Source organism: Chlamydotis macqueenii, chromosome 19 (genome assembly GCF_036417535.1).
Source record: "Chlamydotis macqueenii isolate bChlMac1 chromosome 19, bChlMac1.mat, whole genome shotgun sequence".
Classification (NCBI taxonomy): domain Eukaryota; kingdom Metazoa; phylum Chordata; class Aves; order Otidiformes; family Otididae; genus Chlamydotis; species Chlamydotis macqueenii.
Window position 1 is genome coordinate 9,605,092 of NC_141574.1, and position 24,506 is coordinate 9,629,597.

At 55.5% G+C, this 24,506-nt stretch overlaps 3 protein-coding genes across 4 annotated transcripts; 2 read left to right on the top strand and 1 right to left on the bottom strand.

Moving 5' to 3' along the window:
• Nucleotides 1-3,328: 3,328 nt before the first annotated feature.
• Nucleotides 3,329-9,607, top strand: LOC104486347 (fibrinogen-like protein 1-like protein). The gene is made up of 4 exons (XM_010129013.2): nucleotides 3,329-3,484; nucleotides 5,179-5,322; nucleotides 7,371-7,433; nucleotides 8,547-9,607. Exons 1-4 carry the CDS (start codon nucleotides 3,481-3,483, stop codon nucleotides 9,173-9,175), a joined length of 840 nt encoding a protein of 279 aa, XP_010127315.1. The 5' UTR covers nucleotides 3,329-3,480; the 3' UTR covers nucleotides 9,176-9,607.
• Nucleotides 9,608-13,838: 4,231 nt separating this feature from the next.
• On the top strand, nucleotides 13,839-16,103 carry VPS37D (VPS37D subunit of ESCRT-I). The gene is made up of 4 exons (XM_086763097.1): nucleotides 13,839-13,977; nucleotides 14,491-14,662; nucleotides 14,981-15,063; nucleotides 15,225-16,103. Exons 1-4 carry the CDS (start codon nucleotides 13,855-13,857, stop codon nucleotides 15,705-15,707), a joined length of 861 nt encoding a protein of 286 aa, XP_086619223.1. The 5' UTR covers nucleotides 13,839-13,854; the 3' UTR covers nucleotides 15,708-16,103.
• A 5,350-nt stretch (nucleotides 16,104-21,453) lies between these two features.
• DNAJC30 (DnaJ heat shock protein family (Hsp40) member C30) lies at nucleotides 21,454-24,504 on the bottom strand. Of its 2 annotated transcripts, none has more exons than XM_086763439.1 (2): nucleotides 23,269-24,504; nucleotides 21,454-21,501 (listed from the first exon to the last, which is right to left on the bottom strand). In XM_086763439.1, exon 1 carries the CDS (start codon nucleotides 24,455-24,457, stop codon nucleotides 23,825-23,827), a length of 633 nt encoding a protein of 210 aa, XP_086619565.1. In that variant the 5' UTR covers nucleotides 24,458-24,504; the 3' UTR covers nucleotides 21,454-21,501; nucleotides 23,269-23,824. The 2 variants fall into 2 exon arrangements, with proteins under 2 accessions (XP_086619565.1, XP_086619564.1); XM_086763438.1 differs by having other exon boundaries at nucleotides 21,454-22,953.
• Nucleotides 24,505-24,506: the final 2 nt, after the last annotated feature.

Sequence of the window (24,506 nt, forward strand, 5' to 3'; positions counted from 1 at the left end):
GCGGGGCTGTCCTGCCAAATCTGAGCTCAGTAGGCAAAGCTGATTGTTGGCAACAGCCTCAGGCAAGGAAGGCAGTCAGCCAGGTCCAAGATCCTGGACAAAAGGACACAGTGCAAAAGGCAGGGCTGGAGATAAGCTACAACATGGATCTGAATGGCCCATCCAGGAAATAAGCTAGCTACAGTGTAGGTCTAAGATCCATCCGGATAACAAGGTCAGAGACAGGACTAGAGACCAGTACCCATACAGAGTGGCTCAAATTAGGACTGAAGGCCCAGGGCCAAGCTGAAACAGGCCTCATGGGCCCAGATAGAGGTCCCAGGTGGGACTGGTCACCAGCCATTGAGACCTACTGGTACACTCAGGGCCATGACAGTAGCATTGAATCCTGAAAGAGCAAATCACACTGGCCTGGCTGGCTATACCAGTCTTTCATGCTCCACAGGGCCTCAGGCTTCTGCTATATAGCAGGAGTAGGGAAGTGATTGTCGTCCATCCCGTGTTGTGTCGTCTGTCCGTCCGTCCCCGTCCCCCCCCTCCCCTTGTACTTGGCACTGGTGAGACCGCATCTCGAATATTGTGTGCAGTTCTGGCCCCTCAGTACAAGAAGGATGTTGAGTTGCTGGAGCGTGTCCAGAGAAGGGCAACAAAGCTGGTGAGGGGTCTGGAGCACAAGTCTGATGAGGAGCGGCTGAGGGAACTGGGCACATTGTTTAGTCTGGAGAAGAAGAGCCTGAGGGGAGACCTCATTGCTCTCTACAACTGCCTGAGAGTGCAGGGAAGTGGGTGTTGGTCTCTTCTCCCAAGTAACAAGCAATAGGACAAGAGGAAATGGCCTCAAGTTGCATCAGAGGAGGTTTAGATTGAATATTAGGAAAAATTTCTTTACAGAAAGAGTGGTCAGGCACTGGAACAGGCTGCCCAAGGAAGTGGTGGAGTCATCATCCCTGGAGGTGTTCAAAGAACATGTAGACATGGCACTTCAGGACATGGTTTAGTAGGCATGGTGGTGTTGAGTTGACGGTGATGATCTTGGAGGTCTTTTCCAACCTTAAAGACTCTATGATTCTGTGATTTTGGGCTTACAAAGTGGCTTCTTGAGGCACATTCTGCTGCAGCCAGCTCTGTGTCTTGCACAAGCCCTGGTGCTATGGCTGTGCTCCTGCAGAAATGGAGAGGCATAAGGGCTGGGGAGGAGGCTCTTCAGACAACCAGAGAAACACAGGGTAACCGAGACCAGGAGGACCTCTGAAAGTCTCTGGTCTGATCTCAAGGCCAAAGCAGGGACAACTTAGAAGGAGTTCCTTAGGGTCATGTCTGAGTCAGTTGTGAATATGTCAAGCAATCAAGGTCCCACAACATCTCTTTTTTTTTTTCTCCCCAGTCTTTGAACACCTCAGGCTGAAATTTTTTTTTATCTAATTTCCCACCATTCCTTTATATCCGTTGCCTCTCGTCCTATCCCTGTGCTCCTTCAAGGAGAGTCACAGAATCACAGGGTAATAGAATAATTTAGGTTGGGAGGGACCTCTGGAGGCCATCTAGTCCAACCCCTGCTCAAAGCAGATCTAAAAATCAGGTGCTTGTCCAGTCAAATCTTGACAGAAATCCCACAGCCTCTCTGTGGGCACCTGTTCCAGTATTTGACCAACCTCAGGTTTAAAAAGTCCCTGTTTCTAACTGGAATTTCCATGTTACAACTTAGATCCATTGCTTCTCATCCCACCACCATGCACCTCCTTGATCAGTCTGGCTCCATATTCTCTCTGTCATCCCATGAGGTAGTTGTAGTCAGCAATTAGACCTCCTCATTGCCTGCTCTTCTCCAGGTGGAGCAAGCCCAGTTCTCTCAGGTTCTCCCGACACTTCCTGAGCTCCAGGCCCCTGACTAGTCTGGTGGCCTCCACCGGACTTGCTTGAGTCTGTCAATATGTTCCTCATAATGAGGGGTTTAAAATGAGACACAGTGCTCTGAGGAGCCTGACTTGGTCTGCTGTCCGCCTTCCCACCAGGTAGGTGTAGGCAGTGACAAGATCTCAGCCTTCCCTTCTCCAGGCTGAACAAGCCCATCTTTCTCAGCCTGCCCACATGTCATGTGCTCCTGCCTTGACTGTCTTGGTTGTCTCAGTTGGACCTTCTGGAGTTTGTTGTGCATGGGGGAGCCCCACACAGGACACAGTAACCCAGCTGTTGTCTCACATGTGAAAGTGAATAATCCCTTCCCTCACCCTCCTGGCTGCATTTTTCCAGGCACAGCCCAGGATACAGCAATAAGCAGGTCTGTGCCACAGCTGTGGCTCTTTCAGTGTCAAACATACACTGAATAGGTCACAGCTGGAGTTCCAGAGAAATCCCCTCTATGGGCTTCCTCCTGCCTGCTTTGCACATCCTAACCTGAACACTGGCCACAGCCTCCTGGCAAAGCTGGCCAGAGACTGAACATTGTTGGTGAAGCTCTCCTGAGGGTTGCTGCCTGCCTTTGCTTGTATCTGCTGTGGAGCAGAAGCAGCAGCACAGCGGGGCAATGCACAGGAGCCTCCATCACCAGGCAACCACACTGCAAGTGAACACCTCGTGACAGAAGCCCAGCCTGCTCCTCCACAGGCTCTGGCCATCTTGTGCTGTCCAGCACAAGCTGGATGCTGGGGTACAAGAGTCCTCACAGCTAAGAATACTGTGGGTATCAGTCCCTAGGAAAAGGATGGTCTGGCATTTTCTGTAAGAAACCCCTGGTGTAAGCACTCCTAATAGCAGAGAGAGGCTTGAAGTGAGACCATTTTACATCAGTGTCACGTCACACTTCCCAGAGCTCCCTTGTGACCGCTGCAAGGGCTGTGGTGGCAGAGGAGACCGCAGCACACGTTACACAAGAGGCAGTGGGGTGATGGCAGGCCAGGCGGGTCAGGAGGCACCTGGAGTGGCACTTTCTGAAGTTCAGTGCACAATTTGCCAGGAACACCTAGAGTACCTCTTCCCTGAAGGGACTAAAGGGGTCTCCAGTGGCTGTTGGGCTTGATGCCTGCTCTGGAGAGAGTAATTTGTGCCTGATGTTTGATTTCCATCCAGGAGGAGGAATGTCATCTGGGTATTTACTCATGAGTTGAAATGCGCAGAGGTGCCCAGAGGATGCCTTTCCCTGGGGAAACCCTGCCAGGGAAGGAGGGCAGCCAGGCACTGTAAATTACGGTTGTTTTAAGTCATTCACTTGTTGGCACGAAATTATTTGCTTTGCCTCTGAAGAAATCTCTTCACCTTTGTGAGACACAGCCTTCATTGTCTGAGGACATATCACTTAATGATGAAGAGCAAATAAGCCATAAACCATTGGTCCTGTTGCCAACCAGAGCACAAGTGCTGTGGTTTGGGTCTCATGCCTCCACCCCCTCACCTGCTGAGCCCTATAACTTTCAGGCTGGACACCCCTCCAGCCAGGCTGAACCCACTTGGTTTCCCGCTCCGCAGGGTTCCCGCAGAGACGGCATGGGTGAGTGTGGGATGGGATGGGATGGGATGGGATGGGATGGGATGGGATGGGATGGGATGGAGAGGACGGCATTGCTGCGTGTTATTGCGGGTCACAGGCATCCCGGCACTTTGTCTTCTGCAGGGCTCCCCTTCTCCCCGCACTTCGGCTATCCCGGTGTCTGGGCTCACTGTGCCCTGGGCTGGGAACTGGAGCAGAAGGATGCGTTTTCTGCCATTTTCAGGCTGTATCAGTATAATCCTGGAGTGCCAGACAGAGCATTTTACAAGCCTCATATTTACGAAATATTCTTTGTAATTTTCAGTTTTCCAAGTAAAGTATAAAATATCCTAGAATAGAAAATGGACTTTTAATATATTTTTGCTTACGGAGCGATATTGTACAGGTACCAAGATCTGGAGGTTAGATACTCAAAAGCATACCGCTCTCCCCAGAAGAACACCCGGGAGAGGCAGATCCTCTCCTCTCCTTCCTACCCAGACCTTCCATGACGTTTCACGGGGGAACAGGCCAGCAATGGAGGGAGCATTGCTTCTCTGGTGGCCTAAAGAAGAGATGTCTTTAAACATGCCTCCAAACATAGGTGTATCAAGACACTGAATGTTATGTAGGAATTGAGAAGCAAATCAGTTGGACTGAAGTATGTTTAAAAGACCATTGCTGTAAAACTGTAACCAGCACAAATGATTGGAATGGCTCTGAGCTTTCACAGAAAGGAGGGCTTGTCTCTAGGGTGGCTGTAATCGCACACAGCAGTTCCAGGCTGGCATCATTGATCATTTTCCTTCTCAGTCACCTCGGGGAACAGTGCCAAGCCTGGGTATCCCAGCGCAGTGCAATAAGTTTGGCTCTGCTCATGTTCAAAGAGTAGAGGGATCACACTGGTAATCTGCCAGGGTGAGCCTCATCTGTCAGATCATAAACTGATTGCCCCATGGGCAGCTGTCTCCACAAAGCCCCACTCTCTAGGAATAATCAAAAACTTTGTATTATTTTATTTAGATTTAACATTGCAAAAAGCGTGTTGGTTTCCCTAGCTGCTCTGAATAAGAGCAAACCAGAGCAGCTGGCTACATAGGGAAATGTTAAAGTAGCTGTAAAACCACATAAAGGACATAATTTGCACCAGCCAGGCAGTAATTCCTGAAAGTTTGTGCTGCTCCTCTCAGTCATGCTGCTTTCATGCAGAGCAGAGAAATACACACAGCCCTGCCTGGGGCTTGTACCCACCTGGCTACCTGGGTTCTTACTGCCCACAAACCCGGACCGGAGGTGGGTGTAGTCCCAGCTTACGCCATGTGAATCTGTCACAGGAGCACAACGGGAGCTTGGAGAAAAGGAAATTCCTCCCTCCCTGCTCACCCTGCTGCTTATCTCCAGCGAGATAACCGAGAGCTGGTTTATACAGGGATTTCTGATTACAGTCACTTTGGGTTTGGACAAGGGTTTTGCACTTCTTATGTCTCAAAACGCACCAACAGCAGGTGCCACTGCTGATGACTCCTGCCAATGAGTACATGACGGCTCATCTGAATGAGCGAACTGGGGCTTATGGCTCCAAGAGGGAGTTCGACACATAAAGAATTTTATTTTCCTGTTTTACTCCACAAGTAAAGGAGTCAAACGGGAGTCACAGCTCTCTAATGGAAAAGTTATGATCTCTTTCTTCTTTTTCCAATCTCTTCCCATTTCAGCTACCCAGCACCTTTATCTCCTGCTTTTCACCTGCCTGCTGGCCCTGGCAGCATCTCTTCCTGCCTTTGACATAAAAAACTTGCATCTCCTCAATGGCACGCTGGATGAAATCATGAATGTTCCCCCGGAGTCCTCCCAGCTCGGTAAGTATACCACTGCGACAGGGGGAGGCAAACAAGGTCACGTTCAGTCAGGTCCCACACAGACCTCTCATCTCTCACCACAGAGCCTAACCATGCTCCATAACATGGAGGAAGGACTAAATATTGCTCTCTGGGTGGGCAATGACAATGCAAGGTAGTCTGTCCTACTGCAACAAGAATCATCTCAGAGTCTTCCTCTGCTTGCTGCCTGTCTCTTCTCCTACCAGGCGTGAAGTTCTGTCCATAATTGAGTCCAATGGTCCAAAGCTCTAAGTTCACAGGATCGTGAGAGAAGGGACAGGCTCGGTCTCACTGGCAACAAGGCTTAGTCAAGGGTGTTCTGAGCCTTGGCCTTTCCTTGGAGAAGCAGTGTTAAAGATGCTAAGGCAAACAATCACAGTGTGTTTTGAGGACACGGAGAACAGTAGCCACCTCTGGAAATCACAAGGTCAGTAGAGAACTGAATTCAAGAGAGAAGTGGACACAAAGAGGAATTAAGTGAAGTTAATGCAGAGAGTCTAGGCGGTGGCACTGATAGAGAGCTATCAGATGATGGCACAGAGCAACGTACACATACCAGGGTATACTGGAGCAATGGCAAAGCCTCCAAGAAATGCTCCTGGAATAAAAGTGGGGCTGTGGTGGGACATGACACGGCAGAAAGAGCTGGCTCCCTTCCAAGGGAGGAGGAAGTGTTATTGGCAGGAGAGCTCAGGGCCCAAGTGTTTGATGCTGGTTTCACATCAGCCTTCACTGCAAAGGCCAGCTGCCAGGAAACTGCCAGCACAGGGAGCACCCATGACCGAAACAAGAGCTTGGGCTTCTGCAAGCCTGAGTAGAGAAAGGGTGTGTGCACTGAGCTTTGCACTCATCTCTCACCCTGACCACTGGTAGGATGCTCTGAAAACATGAGCACGAATGCAAGATGGGTAAGCAGGGAGGCGTGTTGGGGAAGATAGGCTAACATTAGAAAGTTGACTTGTGGAGGAGTGCCTCCAAATGGATGGGCAGAAAGGAGCAGGGACAAACTGTGGCGTACAAACCGAACGTGAGTGAACAGCTTCATATGGCTGTAGTAAAAGTAAATACTATAGTAGGAAAATCCTCTGGACCACGTTACATGAGTGTTTCCCACTCCACACAGGCTCAGGCCAGCCACTATGTTCACTGGTGGGCTTTGAAACTCATGTAGAGAGAGTCAAAAGGAAAGGGGTCAATATCTGGCAGGTAGACTGTGTTCAGGCTGAGAGACTGAATGGTTTAGCCCCAAAATCAGAAGACCATGGAGGAGGAAATGATATCAATATTGCAGTCTGTCTGCAGGAAAAACTGTACCTTGGGTGTAGTCAAAGAAGGAATGGCTTATGTGCAGTACAAGATGCTTAAGCTAAAGACTTCATAGGGAGGGGACAGGAAAGCACCAGCTGAGAGAGAAAGCAGGGAGCAGACATTTGAGGATGTCAGAGAGCAGCAGCTGCATGGTCAGGCATCTGTTTCGGAGGAGGGACAGGAATGGCTTTGTGCTTCCATAAGCCTGTGATCCATTCCTCTGTTTTATAACTATCAGTGGATACACAGATGTCCGTGCAAAATAATTGCATTAATTCACTCTAAATCATCATGTCTTCCAGCAGCACCCTTCAAATTCCCTTCCAACTCAGCTGAGCAGAGCCCCTCTCCCAACTTGTGATACCTGTCCCAGTTTTCCTGGGTCAGCTCTCACATTTCTTCCTCCTCTAATCCCTCTTCTTCCTGAGTCCCTTCCTAACTGCTTCTCCTGCACTTTAGCAAACATCTTTCCCGTGTTGCCACCACCATTCAGGGTCTTTCACCCACAGAGTGTGCCCACATCCTTCTCACCAAGGGAGCACCTTCCCCATTCTACCACATAAATTCCCCTGACCTACCAGCTGGCTAATGTCAGAAGTGGTAAAGTCCCTCTGGAACTAGAAGGAATATCATCTGGAGAAGGTGGTGTTCTTCCAGCACGCATTTGTCATGTCTACTCTTCATGCTCACTCCTGTCTCCTCTGTTCTTGTTAATTCAGATAATGGTGGCAAACATGTTCGACAGGTCAGAGACATTGCCCCCCACCCACCGGCGGGACATGGTAAGTCTCTTCTCAAGGAGTACATCTGCTCGTAAGGTTTCACCATTGCTGGGCTCATTAAGAGCTCTCAGCCACCTGAGTCCCTGTCTTACATGTGCACTGGCTCCTCCCAGGGAAAATGTTGATTTTCTCACAGGCTCCAGAGGGGCCACAGCTTGTAACCTCCGGGGGGGTTATATTACCAGCCATCTCCTGGACTCAGTAGTTGATGGGGATCTTTAGCATGAGGAATTTTCCACCTAAAGATCCAAACTGGAAAGTGAGGATTCGTTATTGGCCTTTGGGAAGTGGTGATTGGTTATTTCCCTATTTTCACTCTACAGCTGATGAGAAGATTGGGTCAGACAGGGACTGACAGCATTACTGAAGTGACTGCATCAACATTAGCCCATCGGACCACAAGATTGGTCCTACCTGGGTAGAAATAACCAGTAGCAGAGGTGCTGGGAGCAGAGCAAGTCCCTTCCCAGGAGTGTGCAGGTGCATTCTGCTGTTTGTTGTATAATGCGCTGACACTCTGGAGCGTGGAAAGATGATAATCAAACCAAATCAAACCAAACAAGTCAGGAAGTCTCTAAAGAGCTACTCGGGCAAGCCCTGAGAAAACCGATGGATTTGCCCTATTGAGATCACAAGGGCTGATTTAAGTATTAGCAATATGGGTGTCTTGATCACACTCTCTGTGGGGTTTCTGAGATTACTATAAAGCTCTAAAGCCTCCATGCTGTAACAGCAAATGGCTTTATAACCCAGATTTGCATTTGTCTGTGTGATAATACGTTGTCTGCATGCTACAGCAAATCACCACAGCACTGCAAGGCTGAATCCAGCCTGGCTAGGATGCACTGTGTGCTGGCTGAAGGCAACATCTGGCTTGGTGTCACCAGGCCAGGACATCTTGGCAGTGAGTCCCTGTCAGTGTGACTTCTGTCTTGGGATGAAGCCCAACTCTCACGTTGATCATTTCAAGATTTTGATTTACTCCCATGAGCACATGGCAGGAGTAAAGCCCAAGAATGTGTGTGCAAAAGGATATGGGCCCAAAAGAAGTGTCAGGTGCTTTCATTTTCTCATTGGGTGGGATTTACTAACTATCTCTGTTTACTGCCCCAGGTTGGCCCAAGGACTGCAGTGAGATCCCCGCTGGCAGCCGCAGTGGCGTCTACATCATCCAGCCGAAAGGGCTCCACCACCTCGTGGTGTACTGCGAGATGAACACAACAAACAGGGGCTGGACGGTCATCCAGAGGAACCAGAAAGACACACCAGTCACCTGGGCCGAGTCCTGGAGCACCTACAAGTATGGCTTTGGGAATGTGCGCAGCGAATACTGGCTGGGCACTGAGTACATCCATCAGATCGCCAAGCAGAAGGTCTACCAGGTCAGGTTTATCATCCAGGACTCCACAGACAACATCCATTTTGCAGACTACAACCTCTTCAGTGTGGAAGATGAGGCCCATGGCTACCGGCTGAGGCTGGGCTCCTACGCAGGGACGGCGGGGGATGCCATGACCTCAGACAATCCCAACACCATGCACGACAACATGAAGTTCTCCACAAAGGATCAGGATCAGGACACTTACAGTAAGAACTGTGCCTACAGCTATGAGGGCGGGTGGTGGTACTCAGCGTGTTATTCTGTACGGCTGAATTTCAAGGGTGGCATGACATGGGGTAGCCTGTGCAAAGGGAACTGCAAATCCTCCCTTATACTCATCAAACCAGCTTCGTATTGTTAGCGCTTCTTCCTCCTCCTGTCCACACTGGACACTCCGCAAAGGCTCTGCATGGCCAAAGAGCCTAAGCCTTTCTGGAGCAGAGAGAGGAGCCCAAGGGTAGCAGGGTTTTAGTGAAATGCCACTTTCCAATTCCCCTCTCTGAGTGCAGGCTGCCCCTCTGCTCAGCTCTTTTTCCCTGTGCTTGCCAATGATTCCTTGTTATTCTATTCCTAATCAAGAATTAAAAAATCACATGTGAAATTTGTGGATTCCACATGTACCTTCCCTGCAGGAGAGAGACACTCAGCCCTGGGGTGAGTTTTCATCTGTTTCTTAGCTGCCTCCAGAACTCACAGCAAGCAAAAAAAGATACATGCCACAAATTTCCATATACTCTGTGCCTCTTATCAGTGTCTGGTAAAGCATCCCAATAAATTTGCTTCCTTGAGCTCATTCTCTATTAATAAACCTCTCTTCTGTATCTCTGGTGTGCTCCAGCTGAGACCCAGGAAATCAGAAATCCCATCTCAGGTGCTAGGACTGGAGTCTTGGGGCTTATGGAGGAAAAAAAGCCTTGAGCGGTTCTCACAGGAATGGATGTAAGAAAATGAAGTCTAGTTACACTGAGATAAAGGACCTGTGATGTGCAAAGGAGGCTTCAGAAGGGACCCATCACATGGGAGAACTCTTCCCACATCATCACCACGTTCACAGTCCAGAGTCAAAAGCTGTGGCAACAACCTGGTGCCAAGATCCCTCTCCCGCTGGGCAGCTGTGTCTGTCAGGATTTGTCACTACCTGTCTGTCTGCACAGTCGTGCTTTGATCCAGCAGAAACAGGCTTCCAAAGTTGTCAGCAGGTCTGTCTGCTGTGGTTAAGAAGCAGTGGAGTTACATGGAAGTGAAAGAGAGGCAGGTTAGATGTTAGGGATCGCTTGAGTTAGGAGACACTCACACAGGAATGGGCTCACCATGCCCAGGTTTCTCAGAGCAGTTGAGGTGAACCTCTGCCAGGAGAGGTGCACACAGAGCTGATGCTGTGAGGCTGCAGGATGAGGCCCCCGCAGCCCCTCTATCCCACAACATCATGGCATGGCCGAGACAGACTAAGAAGCACTTTCACCTTCACAAACCACTTCTGGCTTTGTCTTGGGGCAGCACAGCAGCGGCAGTGAGTTCCACTTTCAGGACCAACAGGAAAACCCAGGCAGCTGCAGAGCCAGCTCCCAGTGACCACTGGCAGCCATCCAGAAAGGTCTGAGAAATTAGAAAATATTGAAAGAAGTGAGTAGGGGAGGATATCCAAGCCAGAAAGTACCTTAGATGGCTCCAGAGAACTGCCCTGGGCACAGCAGAGCACCGCAGGCACCTGCACCGAGGGACGCCTCGGGAAAAAGAGAGCTCAGGGCTACTACTGAGCGCAGCTCTCAGGTGAAGCGGGCCGCATCCGCTCTCCCAAGAGCCTCCAGCACCGGAGCACTGAGGCCCCCAAAACCAGAGCACAGAGTGGGGAGAACTCAGAGCAGAGCCCATGCCAGAGTCTCCTGCTCTGGCTGGAGTTCCCACTCGGCCTGGAAGGTGTCCCCTCAGGGACTCAGCAGTGAGAGATGGCCATCTCCAGAGATGGGAGCATCTCCAGCCTTGGTGAATTTGGCACCCCAGATTCAATGAGACACAGCTGTCTGCAGCCTGGTCTGGTTTTAGGGATCCACTCGGCCACGCAGAGGTTGGGCTAGAAATCCCAGAAGTGTCTCTCCCAGCACTAGTCAACCCCCAAGACAGAGAGGGACAGTCACCCTGAGCCAAGGCCACGCCTGCCTTGTGACAGGCACTGCAGCATGAGGGGCACAGGGCAGCTCCACCATGGACTTGACCTTGGCTGGAAGAAAGGCTCTCCTGTAGCCAGGGCATGAGACAGTAGCAGCAGGTGGAGGATGGGGGTCAGGAAGGGCAGCACTACAGGGCTGGTGCCCACCAACCCAGGGGGATGGGCCCAGCGAGGGGGGGGGTCTCTGGGTCTGTGTCCCATCCCTCCAGCACAGTGCATCCCAGTGTGCAGGCTGGTTCTGGTCTCTCCCACAACAGCACCAGCTCCATGTGCACAGCTCTTTACTCCAAGCTGCCCACCCAAACACTTCCTAAATCCTGGTGGGCTCTTGGCCACCCAATAGCAGAGACCATCAGCCCCCAGCTGCTCCCTGGTAGCTCCCCTCTACCAGCAGCCAGCACTGGTTTGAGGTGACACCTGAAGTCAAGCAGGGGACGTTAAATGTTCTCTCCCACCAGACATTTTCTCTGTGGAAATGTCCCAGCCAGGACAGCACAGTCCCCGCTCCAGCAGCAGTGCACAGCTGTCCCTGTGGTTGCAGTTTTTCACAAAGGTAGAACTTCATAGGGAAGCAATCCCCACCTCCCACCAGCTCCTGGTTAGCTCCTTTTCCCCAGCTTCTCCACCATGTCTTTTACTTCACAAGTAAGAAAGGGACAAAGCCACAAGGAGGGTTTCCCGGCCTCCAGCACAGAGATCTCCTAAAGCGGAGATGATAGTCCTCAGTCAGGTTTTCGCTCCCTGAATTTTTCTTTTAGGTCTCTGAATCCCTGCAAACATAGAATTGTGGAATCTTAAGGTTGGAAAAGACCTCCAAGATCATCAAGTCCAACCATTAACCTAACACAACCATGCCTACTAAACCATGTCCTGAAGTGCCATGACTGCACGTTCTTTGAACACCTTCAGGGATGGTGACTCCATCACTTCCTTGGGCAGCCTGTTCCAGTGCCTGACCACTCTTTCTGTAAAGAAATTTTTCCTAATATCCAATCTAAACCTCCTCTGATGCAACTTGAGGCCATTTCCTCTTGTCCTATTGCTCGTTACTTGGGAGAAGAGACCAACACCCACCTCTCTGCACCCTCCTTTCAGGCCGTTGTAGAGAGCAATGAGATCTCCCCTCAGCCTCCTCTTCTCCAGACTGAACAACCCCAGTTCCCTCAGCCGCTCCTCATCAGACTTGTGCTCCAGACCCCTCACCAGCTTTGTTGCCCTTCTCTGGACACGCTCCAGCAACTCAACATCCTTCTTGTACTGAGGGGCCAGAACTGCACACAGTATTTGAGGTGTGGCCTCACCAGTGCCGAGTACGGGGGGACAATCACTTCCCTACTCCTGCTGGCCACACTGTTCCTGACACAAGCCAGGATGCTGTTGGCCTTTTTGGACACCTAGGCACACTGCCGGCTCGTGTTCAGCTGGCTGTTGACCAGCACCCCCAGGTCTCTTTCCTCTGGGCAGCTTTCCAGCCACTCTTCCCCAAGCCTGTAGTGTTGCATGGGGTTGTTGTGACCGAAGTCCAGGACCTGGCACATGGCCTTGTTCAACCTCATACAGTTCAACGCAGCCCATCAGTCCAAGCTGTCCAGATCCCTCTGCCAAGCCTTCCTACCCTCCAGCAGATCAACACTCCTGCCCAATTTGGTGTCATCTGCAAACTTGTTGAGGGGAGCACTCAATCCCCTCATCCAGATTGTTGATAGTGTCAAGGCTTTGCTGAAGTCCAGATAGATCACATCCACAGCCTTCCCGTCACCCACGAGGCAGGTCACCTGGTGGTAGAAGGAGATCAGGTTGATCAAGCAGGACCTGCCCTTCATGAACCCATGCTGGCTGGGCCTGATCCCCTGGTTGTCCTGCACAGGCCAGGTGAGTGCACTCAAGATGAAATGCCCACAACATTTAGTGCACGCAACACCCTGTGGCAAGCAGCTCCCCATCCCAAGTGGGACCGTGCTCCCAGCTCTCCCATCCCCAGGGGATGAAAGGGATCTGCAGAGGCGATGGTTGCAGGGTACCTCATCGCTCCCTCTCTCCTGAGCTGGTGGGTACAGCTGTGCCAGGATGCCCACAGGATGTACAAGGGCAGCGATGAGCAGCATAGGGTGAGGCCAATGCAGTGACAAGCAGGATGCACACAGCGGAGTGCAGTGCAGGAAACGTGCATGGAGGTCAGGATGCACAGAGCAGGGAGCAGGATGCACAAAGTGGGGTGCAATGCCAGGTGCACACAGCAGGGTGAAGTGCTGGATGCACAGAGTGGGGTGCAGTGCAGTGGATGCAGAGAGTGGGGAGCAGGACGCACACAGTGAGGTGCAGGGTGCACACAGCGGGGTGCAGTGCACAGGATGCACAGAGTGGGGTGAAGTGCATAGGATGTACAAAGTGGGGTGCAATGCAGAATGGACACAGTGGGGCGAAATGCAAGACACACACAGCAGCGTGCAGTGCAGAGGATGCACAGAGCGGGGAGCAGGATGCACATAGTGAGGTGCAGGCTGCGCACAGCGGGGTGCGGTGCAGGATGCACGTGTGGAGGTGCGGGATGCACAGAGCGGGGAGCAGGATGCACGAAGTGGGGTGCTGTGCAGGATGCACGCAGTGAGGTGCAGGGCACGCCCAGCCGGATGCGGTGCAGGACGCACGTGTGGAGATGCGGGACGCACAGGGCGCGGTGCCGCGCAGCATGCGCACAGCAGGGCGCCGTGCCGGTCCCCTCCCCCCGCCGGGGGCGTCCCTCTGCACAACCCGGGCGCCTCGCTCTCAGCTGCGGCTCCTTTAAGACCGGCGGGGGCGGCGTGCGGCGGGGCGGGCGTGGTTCCCGCCGGCGGGGCGGGGGGTCCCGGCCGGTGCCCCCGCTGCTCGCGCCCATGTCTGGGCCGCGGGCGTCGTCCGGCTCTCCGCGCCGGCTCGGGGCGCTCAGCACCGCGCAGCTGCGCGCCCTGCTGCAGGACGAGTCCCGGCTGCAGCGCGCCGCCCGCCTCAGCAGGAAGGTACGGGGGTGAGGGGGGCTGGGGCCACCGCAACCAGAGCAGGGTCACGGCCCCCGCTGCTCGCACCGCCCGCAGGGCTGGGAGGCCCTGGCCCCGTGCCACCCGCCCGGCTCCGTTCCTGGCGGCCGGGATGAGCCCCCGGTGCCGCCCCGGCCCAGCTGGTGTTGGAATCGTTCTCAGACCGGTTTCAGCGCCTTTGCCCTGGGCCTCTAAGCGCGCGGCCGGCACCACGGTCCGCTGCCCGCCCTGCCTGGGCGAAGATCTGTGTGCAGCGTGGGCGGGGAGAGGGGGTCTTCCCTGACACTCTCGTCAGCTGAGGAGCTGCAGGGGGGCTGGGTAGCCAGCTGTCAGATTGGTCACGTAACCCCCACCCCCGGGATGCAGCCCCCTTCCAGGCAGAGCAGAGGGATGGGGAGAGGCAGGAAGAGAGGGTTCGCCCTGGGTGGAGAAGATGGAGATGGACCCCTCCTGCCATGCCTGCTTCTAGCGCTGATGCCATCCCTGTTCCCACAGTTTCAGAGCCTGCAGCTGGAGCGGGAGATGTGCTTGGCTTCAAACTGCACCCTGGCGAGGGTGAACCTGGCTCTGCGCCCGCGGCTGGAGGACGGGAAGGCTTCCCTAGCCATCAAGTACCAGGAGCTGCGGGAGATCCGAGAAGCGTGTTGGGATAAGCAGCAGCGCCTGGGTGAGTGGGTGCAGCCGCTGGGACGAGGCAGAGCCCGGCATGGCCGGAGGGCCCTGGGTGGGCTCAGCACCCTCAAACCCACCCTGGGGAAACGGCCCAGCCATGATCGGGAGCAGTGGAGGGTGATGCTGCTGGGACCAATGCCATGGTGGGATGCAGGCCTAGGTGTGCAGGTGGCTCCAGGGATGTGTTTAGGGGGATTTTGGTGAGGCGGGGCAGGGGGAGACCTGATGCTTGGGAATGGGAAAAACCACAGCTTTCAGCAGTGGGGGCATCCGCGGGGAGGTTTGTTGGCAGCCCCATCCCCTCCCAACACAGAGGCATACCTGGAGAAGTGGAGCCCACAGAATGCCCTGGGCCAGCTCCAAGCCAAGCTCCGTGCCTCTGAGGCGGAGTCAGAGGTGAGTCAGGGGAGACTCCTGTGCTGCTGCCCCTCCCTCTCCATGCCCTCCTGCGTGCGAGGCCGTGGAGAGGAGGCCGAGAGGGAGCTCAGCCATCTTGGCTCCCTCCATGGCCCCACGGCTCTCTTGGCTTGATGCTGTCCTTGCTGCCTGTCCCACAGGCACAGGTAAAGCAGTTCCTGGCCCAGGACCTGCCCCTCAATTCCTTTCTGGAGTCCTTCTGCCAGAGCCGGGCACGCTCCCATGTCTGCCGGACGCAGCTGGAGAAACTGCAGGAGCTGCTGCAGAAGAACAAGGTGGGCAGGGACCCTGCGAGCCCCATGGGGCGCCCGGGTGCCCTGGCTGGCCCACCACCAGCCTGCCTTGCCCCGTTGCAGAGTGGAGTAGCCCCCAAGGCCTTGAATCTCTCCTATGGATTTGTGCCTGCCTTCCTTTTCCCCTCGGAGGCGGTTGTGCCCTTCGCTGTGCCTCTCAGACACCGTCTCCCAGCCCTGGGACACCAGCCAGAATCTCCCTGCTCCAAAATTCCCAGCCCAGGCTCGCCCCTGCACCTCTTCGGACACATCGCCCTGCTCAGCCCCCAGCCCTTCCGCAGGCAGCAGCGGACACCGCACCGCCAGAAGCAGGAGCCTCCGCACCGGTAGCAGGGCAGGGACGGGGGATGTCCCCGCTCCTGGCCCTTGTGCCTCCATGGGGGCTGTGCAGGACCATCCTAGGGAGCATGTAGGGTGGGTGCGTGGTGTGGCACAGCTCCAAGGGGCTGCAGTGTCCCTTGGGCAGGCAGAGGGGTGGGTGCTGACAGGCAGACGGAGGTGCTTGGCCAAGGTCAGGTGCCACGTCCGGGCAGTGGGTCCTGTGCTTGGGGAGCTGCTGGGGGCAGGGGAAGGTCTCTGCATCCACAGCAAGAGGAACAGTGCCAGGAGGTGGAGGCGGGTGGTTTGGAGGGATGTCAGTGGGGTCAGCTGGGTGGGAGACAGCTGGGAAGAGGGCCCAGGAGCACTGGGCGCCACATGCTTTCTGAATAAAGGCTCTTTTCCACACTCTGTGTTACCCTGGGCCCTGGTGGTGAGAAAAGGGGTGGAACAGGCAGGAAGTGGTTGTGGGAGTACTCAAGGAGGGTCATACGGCCTGGGGAGCCCCCAGGCATGGTGCCTGCACTTGGTTCAGCCCATCAACGCCCTGGGGAAGGCCAGAGCCTGCACATGTTGAGCAGAGCCCAGTGAGGGTGAGGTTCTCCCCAGGCAGGTGCCAGGGACCATCTGCCAGCAGTTTGGCCCCCCAAACATGGTGAAGGGTTCTGGTAACCAGAGATGCCTCATGCCAGCAGCTGAGCCCTCACCCCCAGGAAGGGTTATACCCCACACAGCCACTGGTTTCACAGGCCCACGTGCAAGCCTGTGGTGGTTTTAGTACCGATCCACCCTCTGGCACTAGCCCGGACTGCAGCCACCGTTGGAAGAGGCAGCAGAAGGCTGGAGCTCACCCTGTTTCACCCCAGGCTCCTCTGTTGCTTTCCTCCATCTCGCATGATGGATGGTGAAAGAGGGCAGGAGGTGGAATAGCCCCAGTTCCTGCAGCTGCAGCCCCTGGGGTCCTGGTTCCCTGTTCTGGGGTGTCTCTTGTGCTGTTTCTAGCTTTTGATTTGGTTTCAGGCTTTTCTTACGCTTTCAGCCCCTGTCTGGATGTAGCATATTTTTTCTTCTTTCCCACCCTGCAGCTTGACACTGTCGTGTAGACTGTTTAGAAATCATCCAAAGCAGCAAGGGGCCCTGGCTACAAAGCACGCCAAAATACGGACTGTTGGCTTGCAGTGTCTGATCACCCCCTCCACCACTGAAGGTACCCATCCTTAGGCCAAACTCCAGCTTTCACTTGTGGGACTGGGGCCACTCATCCAGTAAAACCAGTTAAAACAGGTTTAAGGCTAGGATAAATTGGGGTCCAGCCACTGTGGCTTTATTGGGAGGTGAGGAGAATATCTGGGGTTTCACAGAGCACCTTGTGCTTTCTTGGGTCCCACCTGGCTTCAGCCACTGAAGTGTACCAGGACGCACCTGATGGGCACAGTCAGGCTCTCTGGCTCACCACCAGACAGGAGGAAAGACCACAGTAGGCTGACAACCACAGCATAAGAGCTTAGTTGGGTTCCTGTAGCAACTCCATGGGGTTAACTGAACCAGGGAGATCAGGGGACCAAGCAGGAGCACTCAAAAGGCCAGCTGATCTGCGTGGGACCATCAGTGCTGTGTCTGAAGGGGGCTGGAAGGCACAGGCAGCCCTGTCCTACCCAGTGGCCCCAGGTCTCCCAGACAGTTGCCCAGGTTACCCCAAGGGCTGCCCTGGACACTGTGGGAGATGACCAGGAGCTGTGGGTGCAGCGGGGGACCATGAGCCCAAGTGGTGTGCCTGTGTCAAGCTATGAGGGCTCAGAGTGTGCGCACACAAAGAGGGGTGGTGGGTAAGCACAAGGCTTCTCCCTGGGGATCTGGATGCCCACCTGGCAGAGGAAGGCCACCTTAGCACTTGGCTCCGGAGGAAAGGACCCCAAGGTGATGGCATGAGGACATGGAACATGCTGGATCCCAGGGCCAGGCACCCGTACAGGCTGAACACCGGCCAAGGGCAGTGCTGATGAGCTGTCACTGCCCTGCAAGATGGGACCAGGTGCAGCAGTAGCGCTGGCACTAGCACACCTGTGACCGAGCACTAGTAGCCAAGCTGCCCAAAAACCAGCCAGGCACAACCAGTGGGGATCCGCAGCCAGTGATTGCCTTGCATGGCTGCCCTGGGCTGGGCAGTCCCACACAATGCTGCACGGGTCTGTCACCAGCTCCAGGACAAACTGCCCTGGCCCTGAGCAGGTACTGAGCCACCTTATGGCAAGGGCAAATGTGGCCTCATGAGTGGGAACCCTCAAGGTGAGAAGCTGCCTCCCTCCAGCCCAGAGAGGGTGAGTGTGTCCCACCAGCGCTGACAGCACTAAAAACAACAGTCCAAAGAACAACGCGAGCAGAGCTGCTGCGGCCCTGGTTGTCTTTCTCTCCACAGGAGCCCTGCCGCAGCCCCAGGCGCCTGCCCCGTGGTCCTGCTGGGCTGGCCACCATCCCACTTCAGCCAAGGTCCTTCAGCCACTGGGAAGCTGCCAAGCAAGGCGAGCCCCTGCCCTGGGGAGGTTCCTCCAACTCTGGAGTTGATCCTGGAGCACACAGTGCCCCAGGTGGGTGGCCAAACCCGCCAGTCACAGTGGTCCTGGCGAGGGCATGTGCAGCGTTAGTGCACCCTGTGCCTCCAGGGAACGTGGCAGCAGTGGGTGTCTGCTGCTTTGCTCCCAGAGTACAGGGTCAGCGCCTCACCGTACTGGCAGCTCCAGGCCCTTCTGCGGGCATTCAGGACAAAGTCCTGCACGGAGCACAAGACAGGGAGACTGGTAACGGGCAGGGGCTGGCAGCAGCCCAGTGCGAGCCCTCCGTGCCTGCACAGTGGCTCTCCCTGCCTGCCCCAAGTGCTGCCTGCCCTGCAGGGCCGCCATGTTGCAGGGTGCCCCAGGCGCCCAGAGGAGGAGGAGGAAGCCTTGCCCATCAGACATGCACCTGCATTCATTTCTATCCTGGGCCACGCAGCAGCCTGGGGCCAGCTCAGCCCCTCTGCCAGCTGGTGTGCAGCCAGACCCAGGAGGGACAGGCAAGGAGCTGGCCCTGCCACCTCTGTGGCCTTCCCAGCCCCCCTGGCTTGGCGTTTCGGGAGCCAGGCTGGGTAAGTAGCAGCCCCCAGCCCAGGAGGGACAGGATGCCTGGGAGAGAAGGGGGACCCCAGCACAGGTGGCCTCCAGGAGACCCTTGGAGCCACCATCTTGAGTCAGCGAGGAATGTGAAACCCCGGGCTGGGGCCAGCCAGCAAAGGCTGGTGCCCCAATGCTGCGGCACTGTGCAGGAGGCAGGGCTGTTAAGAGAGGAAACTCTATTAACAGTTAACTCTATTAACAGAGGAGTTGCCGCAGGGGATGCTGCTGAAGGGAGGGGGAGCTGCCCCCCCACCCACGGGTACTGCCAACTGTGTGGCCCTTCCCTGGGCGGGCAGAGCCACGGCAGGCCCAGCAGCAGGGCTGGGGTGCAGGTCCGCAACTGTGCCCAGGGATGCCAGGGCAGGGGAGGGCTAGGGCTGTCCCCTCAGCCCTCAGGCCACCCCTCCAGTGCTGCTCAGGACCCTGCTCACCCAGCTCCTTGTCTCTGCCCCCTACGCCCCCACTCCAAAGCACCAAGACCCCACACCCGCAGGCTGTACCACGCAGCAGACGAGGCAAGCAGCTCAGCACCCCATGCCTGTGGTTACGGGGACATCAGCCCACAAGAATGGGCTGGGATGGGACTCGGGTCTGCACTGAGCTTGCAAGGCCTCAGGACTGGAGCCACCAGGCTTCATCCAGGCTCGTCTCAGCTTGCCTGGAGCTTTTGTTGGATTTACTTAGTTTGTTACAGCATCTAACTACCAAATGGCCATAAAAAACCTTAGTTTTAGTTTTGCTTCCCTTTTACAGTGGCATGGTGTGATGTCTGTTGTTAGTAATTCAAGGGTAGGAATGAGAAACAAGAAGTTACCCAGAATAAACCCTGGGGTGAAGGTGCAGGGTAGAACAGCAGGCCTGGAGGGGTGGGCATAGGGCAATAGCTGAGGCCCCCCCAGCAGCTCACTCTTGGGCAGCTCCTTTCAGTGACACAAATCTAAGAGGTGGCAAAAATCAGTGTCGGTTAAGAGAGCAAAGAACCAGCATCCAGCATGCACACAACATATCACTTACTATAAAGGCAGAGGTAATGTGGAGCTGCAGAGTCATTAAGGGGTAGGATGTGCTAGAAAATGTGGCCCCAGTGGACCTGAGAGCGAGGAGGAAGAAATCCTGCGAACATCACACTCCTCCCAGCAAAGGCTTCAGGATGCCCACAACTCCTGGTGACCTCCTCCCCAGCTGAAACCGCCATGTGCAGTCTCTGCCATCTGCCATCTCGGGGGCACGGGCCAGGAGAGGGCTGTCACTGCAGAATGCTACTGGGATTTATTTTGTAGTAACTGGATACATCCTCGAAAGGAGGAAAAGCTTGCAGTAGAACTGGGAGTGGAAGCTGTTCCCTGCTGTGACCCCTGCCCACAGCTGCCTTGCCCCCAGCTGCAGGAAGATGGGCTCTGCCTCTCGCAGAAATGAGTAGTACCCCTCAAAGATCCGTCCTTGTTGTCCCCGAGGTGTGAAGACAGGCAAGGCTGCAGGCAGTCGCAGAGCTTCACCCTCCGTTGCATGGCTCGGATCCACCTGCCAGAGGAAGGTGCTACAGCAGTGCACAAGCCTATGCAGCCAGTGTGAGGGAAAGCAAACTCCTCACTGCTCTTGCTGATCTGTCCAGCACTTCTCCCTCTCTGAAGACAGCTCTGTAACCCTCTCCGATTGCTTAGCATCTCATCGATAGGCGCACTGAGCAGTCACCTCTCGACAACGGTACTGCTCAGCCACTGCCACAGGAGAGGTAGAACATGGGCTTTAAACACAGAACCCCCGTGCAGCAAGCCTCAGATATCCCATCAGCCCCACTTGTGCCCTGTTTCCTCTCCTTTTCCACTTTGACCTTCTGATCCTGGTGGGCCTGCACAGCTCACACAAGCCACTGCCGTCACACCACTGCTATCACCGTCAGGTCCTGCTGTATTTCCCGTAGCAAGTTGTGCCACAGGCACCCCACAAGGACTATGCCCACCAGGCTAAAGGAAAGCTGCAAGAAATTCAGTTACTCCTGGCACCTCTCCATCAGGGAAACAACCAGGAAAAGACAAGAACACCACGACAGTATCGACACAAGAAGACTGCTGGGAGGTGGCAGTTGGTCTGTGAATTTGGACTGGCTCCAGCCACTTTGTGCCGGAGCTCCTGAAATCCTTCCTGGAGGCAGAGGAGCATTCAGGTCTGACCAAAGGTGATGCTGAGGAGAGGTATGCATAGCACCACCCTAGAAGTGACAGACTGGATGCCTCAAAGCATCCCTCCATACCCTGCACGCTGTGCTTCCCCCCCTCTGACCAAGCTCAGCAGCAAAACTAAATGCTGCCTGCAGCGCATGAGTGTGGAGAGCGTGGCGAGCAGAGAGGACACGTCACAAGTGTACAACACCCGTGTGTCAGAGGCAGCAGAGAAGAGGTCTCCAACAGGCAGGGGTGAACTCTGCAGGCAGTGTGCCCACCCTTCCCAGCACGACCTCAGGGAAACAGGACCCTGCTCCCCACCCTCTCCCTCAACCTGCTGCATTCGCTATGTGAAACAACAGCCCATCCCCTGCTCTCCATTTCCCAGCAAGTACAAGGAATGTTTACCACCCAAGCCCACCAAAAGAAAGATGTGTCATTTCATCATCAGTTCATGGATGGCTATCTTTAATGTTCAAGGTACATCATGGAGACCTGAGGAAGAAGAGGAAGAACGAGTAATGTGAACTGTCCAAACCACCCACTGAAAGGCACACGAATTAGCTCTGCCCAGCACCAGTTTTGGTGCTGGGTTACTTCACCCCCCGCCAATTTCTGACACAAGCACCAGGCACAGAGCGGCAGAGTCAGCCGAGCCGGCTCACTGTCGCAGTGTTGGCGGGCAGAGCGATGCAGGCAGCACACCAGCCAGCCTGTTCCTCCTGCTCCACACTGCACCGCACTCAACCCTCTCTCTGCCAGGAAGGCGGCTCAGGGCTGGGTGCGGAGCCTGCCAGCAGGAACAGCCCACAGCCCCAGGCCTCAGCATGACACAGATCTAAGAAAGATTAATCCAGAGGATACCACATGTTTGCCAAGGCTGTCTTAAAAACCTGCAAACCACAAGACCAGGAACTAGAGAGATACTCCCTAGTATCCACCGCTTCCCATGCATGTCCCTAGCTTTTCCAGCCTGGAAGAGAATGTTTCCTGCCAAACTCTGCCAGAGAAGCCACCTCTGTTTTTTTGAGTGACTTGGTTTATAGCATGAAACTGCATCAGTGTGACACAGAGCAATAACTCTGGAGACTTTCGCTCTGTAACGCATGCCCTTGAATGCCAGGCTCCTGCTCTTCACCCACTGACATTCCAGGACTGTAGACAGAGACAACCAGAGAGGATCCTGGAAAGCGCTCACTCTGCCCCTGGGTTAAATTTGCTCCAAACATGCAGCAGTCTCCAGAGTCTGCAGCTGGAAGTGGTACCATGCTTTCCACAAAAGGCAGAAAGCATTCCTGCGCGGCATACAACCTGCAGCAGTATGCATTATGCTCCCTGCCATGCTAGTGCATCAGGCTCAGTATCACAGAACTCCACAGCTGGACAATGCGGGACATTCACTTCTAACATGTTTGTGTTGGGAGAAAGCACAACCCAGGGTCATGGCAGCACGAGGTTCCTGCACAGACTGCTGCCAGCCAGGCCCAGCAAATCCAGTGCAAAATAATGTTGGGTGAAGTCTTTGGCACACTTAAGAGTTCGCTACCATGAAGCTTTGCTCACTCCATGTAGCACCACCATAGAGCAGGTGAAACCTTCACCCAAGCAAAGACAGAAGCTCCAAGAGACACAATCTTTAGTTCTTAAAACACTTCAATACTTAAATAGGCAAATACTCTTATGTGCAAATGATGCTCAGGTACATGTAAAACACAAGTGATGCCACTCAGTGCTCAGCAGTGTACCACTCCCAGCCATGATGGTCTCGTGCAAAGTTCCTGGCAAGCCCTAGACAGGACAGGCTGTTCCGAACACGGAATTGTTTTGGGCAGAACCTCCAGGCGATGTCGCACAGTGACCAGGATGTGAGCTGCTGTGGACCCAGGTTTCATTCTTCCAGGCTGCTGAAGACAAGACTTCCGTACTCGCCATACAGCAAGGCAGGCCCTGAACAGGGACAGACAAGGGCAACGATGCAGTGTGGAGACCAACACTCCTAAAATTCTCCAAAGACGCAGTAACAACAGGTGTGACAGCACAGAGGTGGCAGGCCTCAGATTAACAGAAACCCACAGATAGCCACAACTCAGCACCGGTGAGAGCACCCCTCACAAACACACACAGCACACAAACACCACTGACAGCCATTTAATCTCTGCTGCGGCTTAGAACAGGAACACGGCTCCCACCAAGGTCGAACAGCAGTGCCAGTGCAGAGGACACGTCACAGTCCACAAGGCAGAGTCCATGGACTGCAATTACCTGTCAGGCACTGTGTCTGCTGGCCATGTTGGCAGAGGAGGTATATCGCAACCTGTCGAGCCCCTACACGACAACTGCAAGGTCTCACTGGCGGAAGGGGCACATCACAGCCTGCGGAACCGAGCCTGCGTGCGATATCCAGTAGTCACATGCTGTCTGCAGGTCACATTTGCAGAGGTCGCATCACAGCCACGTACTGTGCCTACCAGTTGCACTCCACATCTGACGGTCACCCTGCAATGGGGTCAGGGAGCAGAGCCCGCAGACGGAGCCTGCTGGTTGTGCAGCATCTCTGACAGTCACATCAGCAGAAGGGACACGTCTCAGCCTGAAGAGTGGAGCCTGTGCAATGGTGCCCGCTGGTCACATACTGTGTCGGAAGGTCACATAGTGTCGCAAGGTCACACCGGCAGAAAGTCACAGCTTGAGGAGCAGACCCCACACATGGTGCCTGCCAACCATGCGGGTGCAGGGGATGGCCACCGTGCCCCCGCAGCAGCGGGGCCGGGCAGGTGCTCCACTGGCTGCCCTGCCCTGCCCTGCTGTGGCCCTGCCGTCACTTGAGGCCGTAGATGAGAGCAAAGCCCAGGAAGAAGATGAGCCAGACCGAGAGGTCGGAGATGAGCTGGAGGCGTCCCTGGGCCGCGGCCTCCTCCCGGCGGAGGCGCAGCTGCTCCCGCCGCGCTCGCAGCACCCGCTCCCGCTCCAGCTGCTCTCCGTAGTGCGCCCGGTAGAAGGCGTCGAAGTCGAAGGGCGGCGGGACGGGCCCGCGGCGGGCGGAGGTGGGAGCCCGCGGCGGGGCGGGGGCGGACGGGCGGCCCGCGGGCCGGGGGGCGCCGCGCGGGTCCTCGGGGCGGAGGAGGCCGCGGTCGTACTGGCGGCGCAGGGCGGCGCTGCCCAGAACACGGTAGGCCTCGCTGACGGCGGCGAAGCGGGCGGCGGCGGCGGCGCTGCCGGCGTTGCGGTCGGGGTGGTAGCGGAACGACTGCTCGTAGTAGGCCGTCTTGATCTGCGCCGCCGTCGCCGTGGCCGGGACCCCCAGCACCTCGTAGAGGTCGCGGCGCGGCCGGGGAGTCCCGCCGCCGCCCGTCTGCCCGCCACGGGACGGCGCCAGGGCGCGGCCGGGCCGCGGGACCCGCGGGGCGGCGGGCAGGAGGCGCCGCAGGCGGCCGAGCGCTACCGGTTCCATGGGGCCCGGTCGCCTCAGCGCCCGCCCGCAGCCGCCATCCTGGGCGCGC

What these genes read in the sequence shown, in the direction of transcription:
- LOC104486347 (XM_010129013.2), top strand. An exon ending in CCCGGAGTCCTCCCAGCTCG is followed by an intron (nt 5,323 to 7,370) that starts GTAAGTATACCA and finishes TTGTTAATTCAG; the next exon opens with ATAATGGTGGCAAACATGTT. An exon ending in CCACCCACCGGCGGGACATG is followed by an intron (nt 7,434 to 8,546) that starts GTAAGTCTCTTC and finishes TTACTGCCCCAG; the next exon opens with GTTGGCCCAAGGACTGCAGT.
- VPS37D (XM_086763097.1), top strand. Translation starts at nt 13,855, where the DNA reads ATGTCTGGGCCGCGGGCGTCGTCCGGCTCTCCGCGCCGGCTCGGGGCG. An exon ending in GGATAAGCAGCAGCGCCTGG is followed by an intron (nt 14,663 to 14,980) that starts GTGAGTGGGTGC and finishes CTCCCAACACAG; the next exon opens with AGGCATACCTGGAGAAGTGG. An exon ending in CCTCTGAGGCGGAGTCAGAG is followed by an intron (nt 15,064 to 15,224) that starts GTGAGTCAGGGG and finishes CCTGTCCCACAG; the next exon opens with GCACAGGTAAAGCAGTTCCT.
- DNAJC30 (XM_086763439.1), bottom strand. Translation starts at nt 24,457, where the DNA reads ATGGAACCGGTAGCGCTCGGCCGCCTGCGGCGCCTCCTGCCCGCCGCC.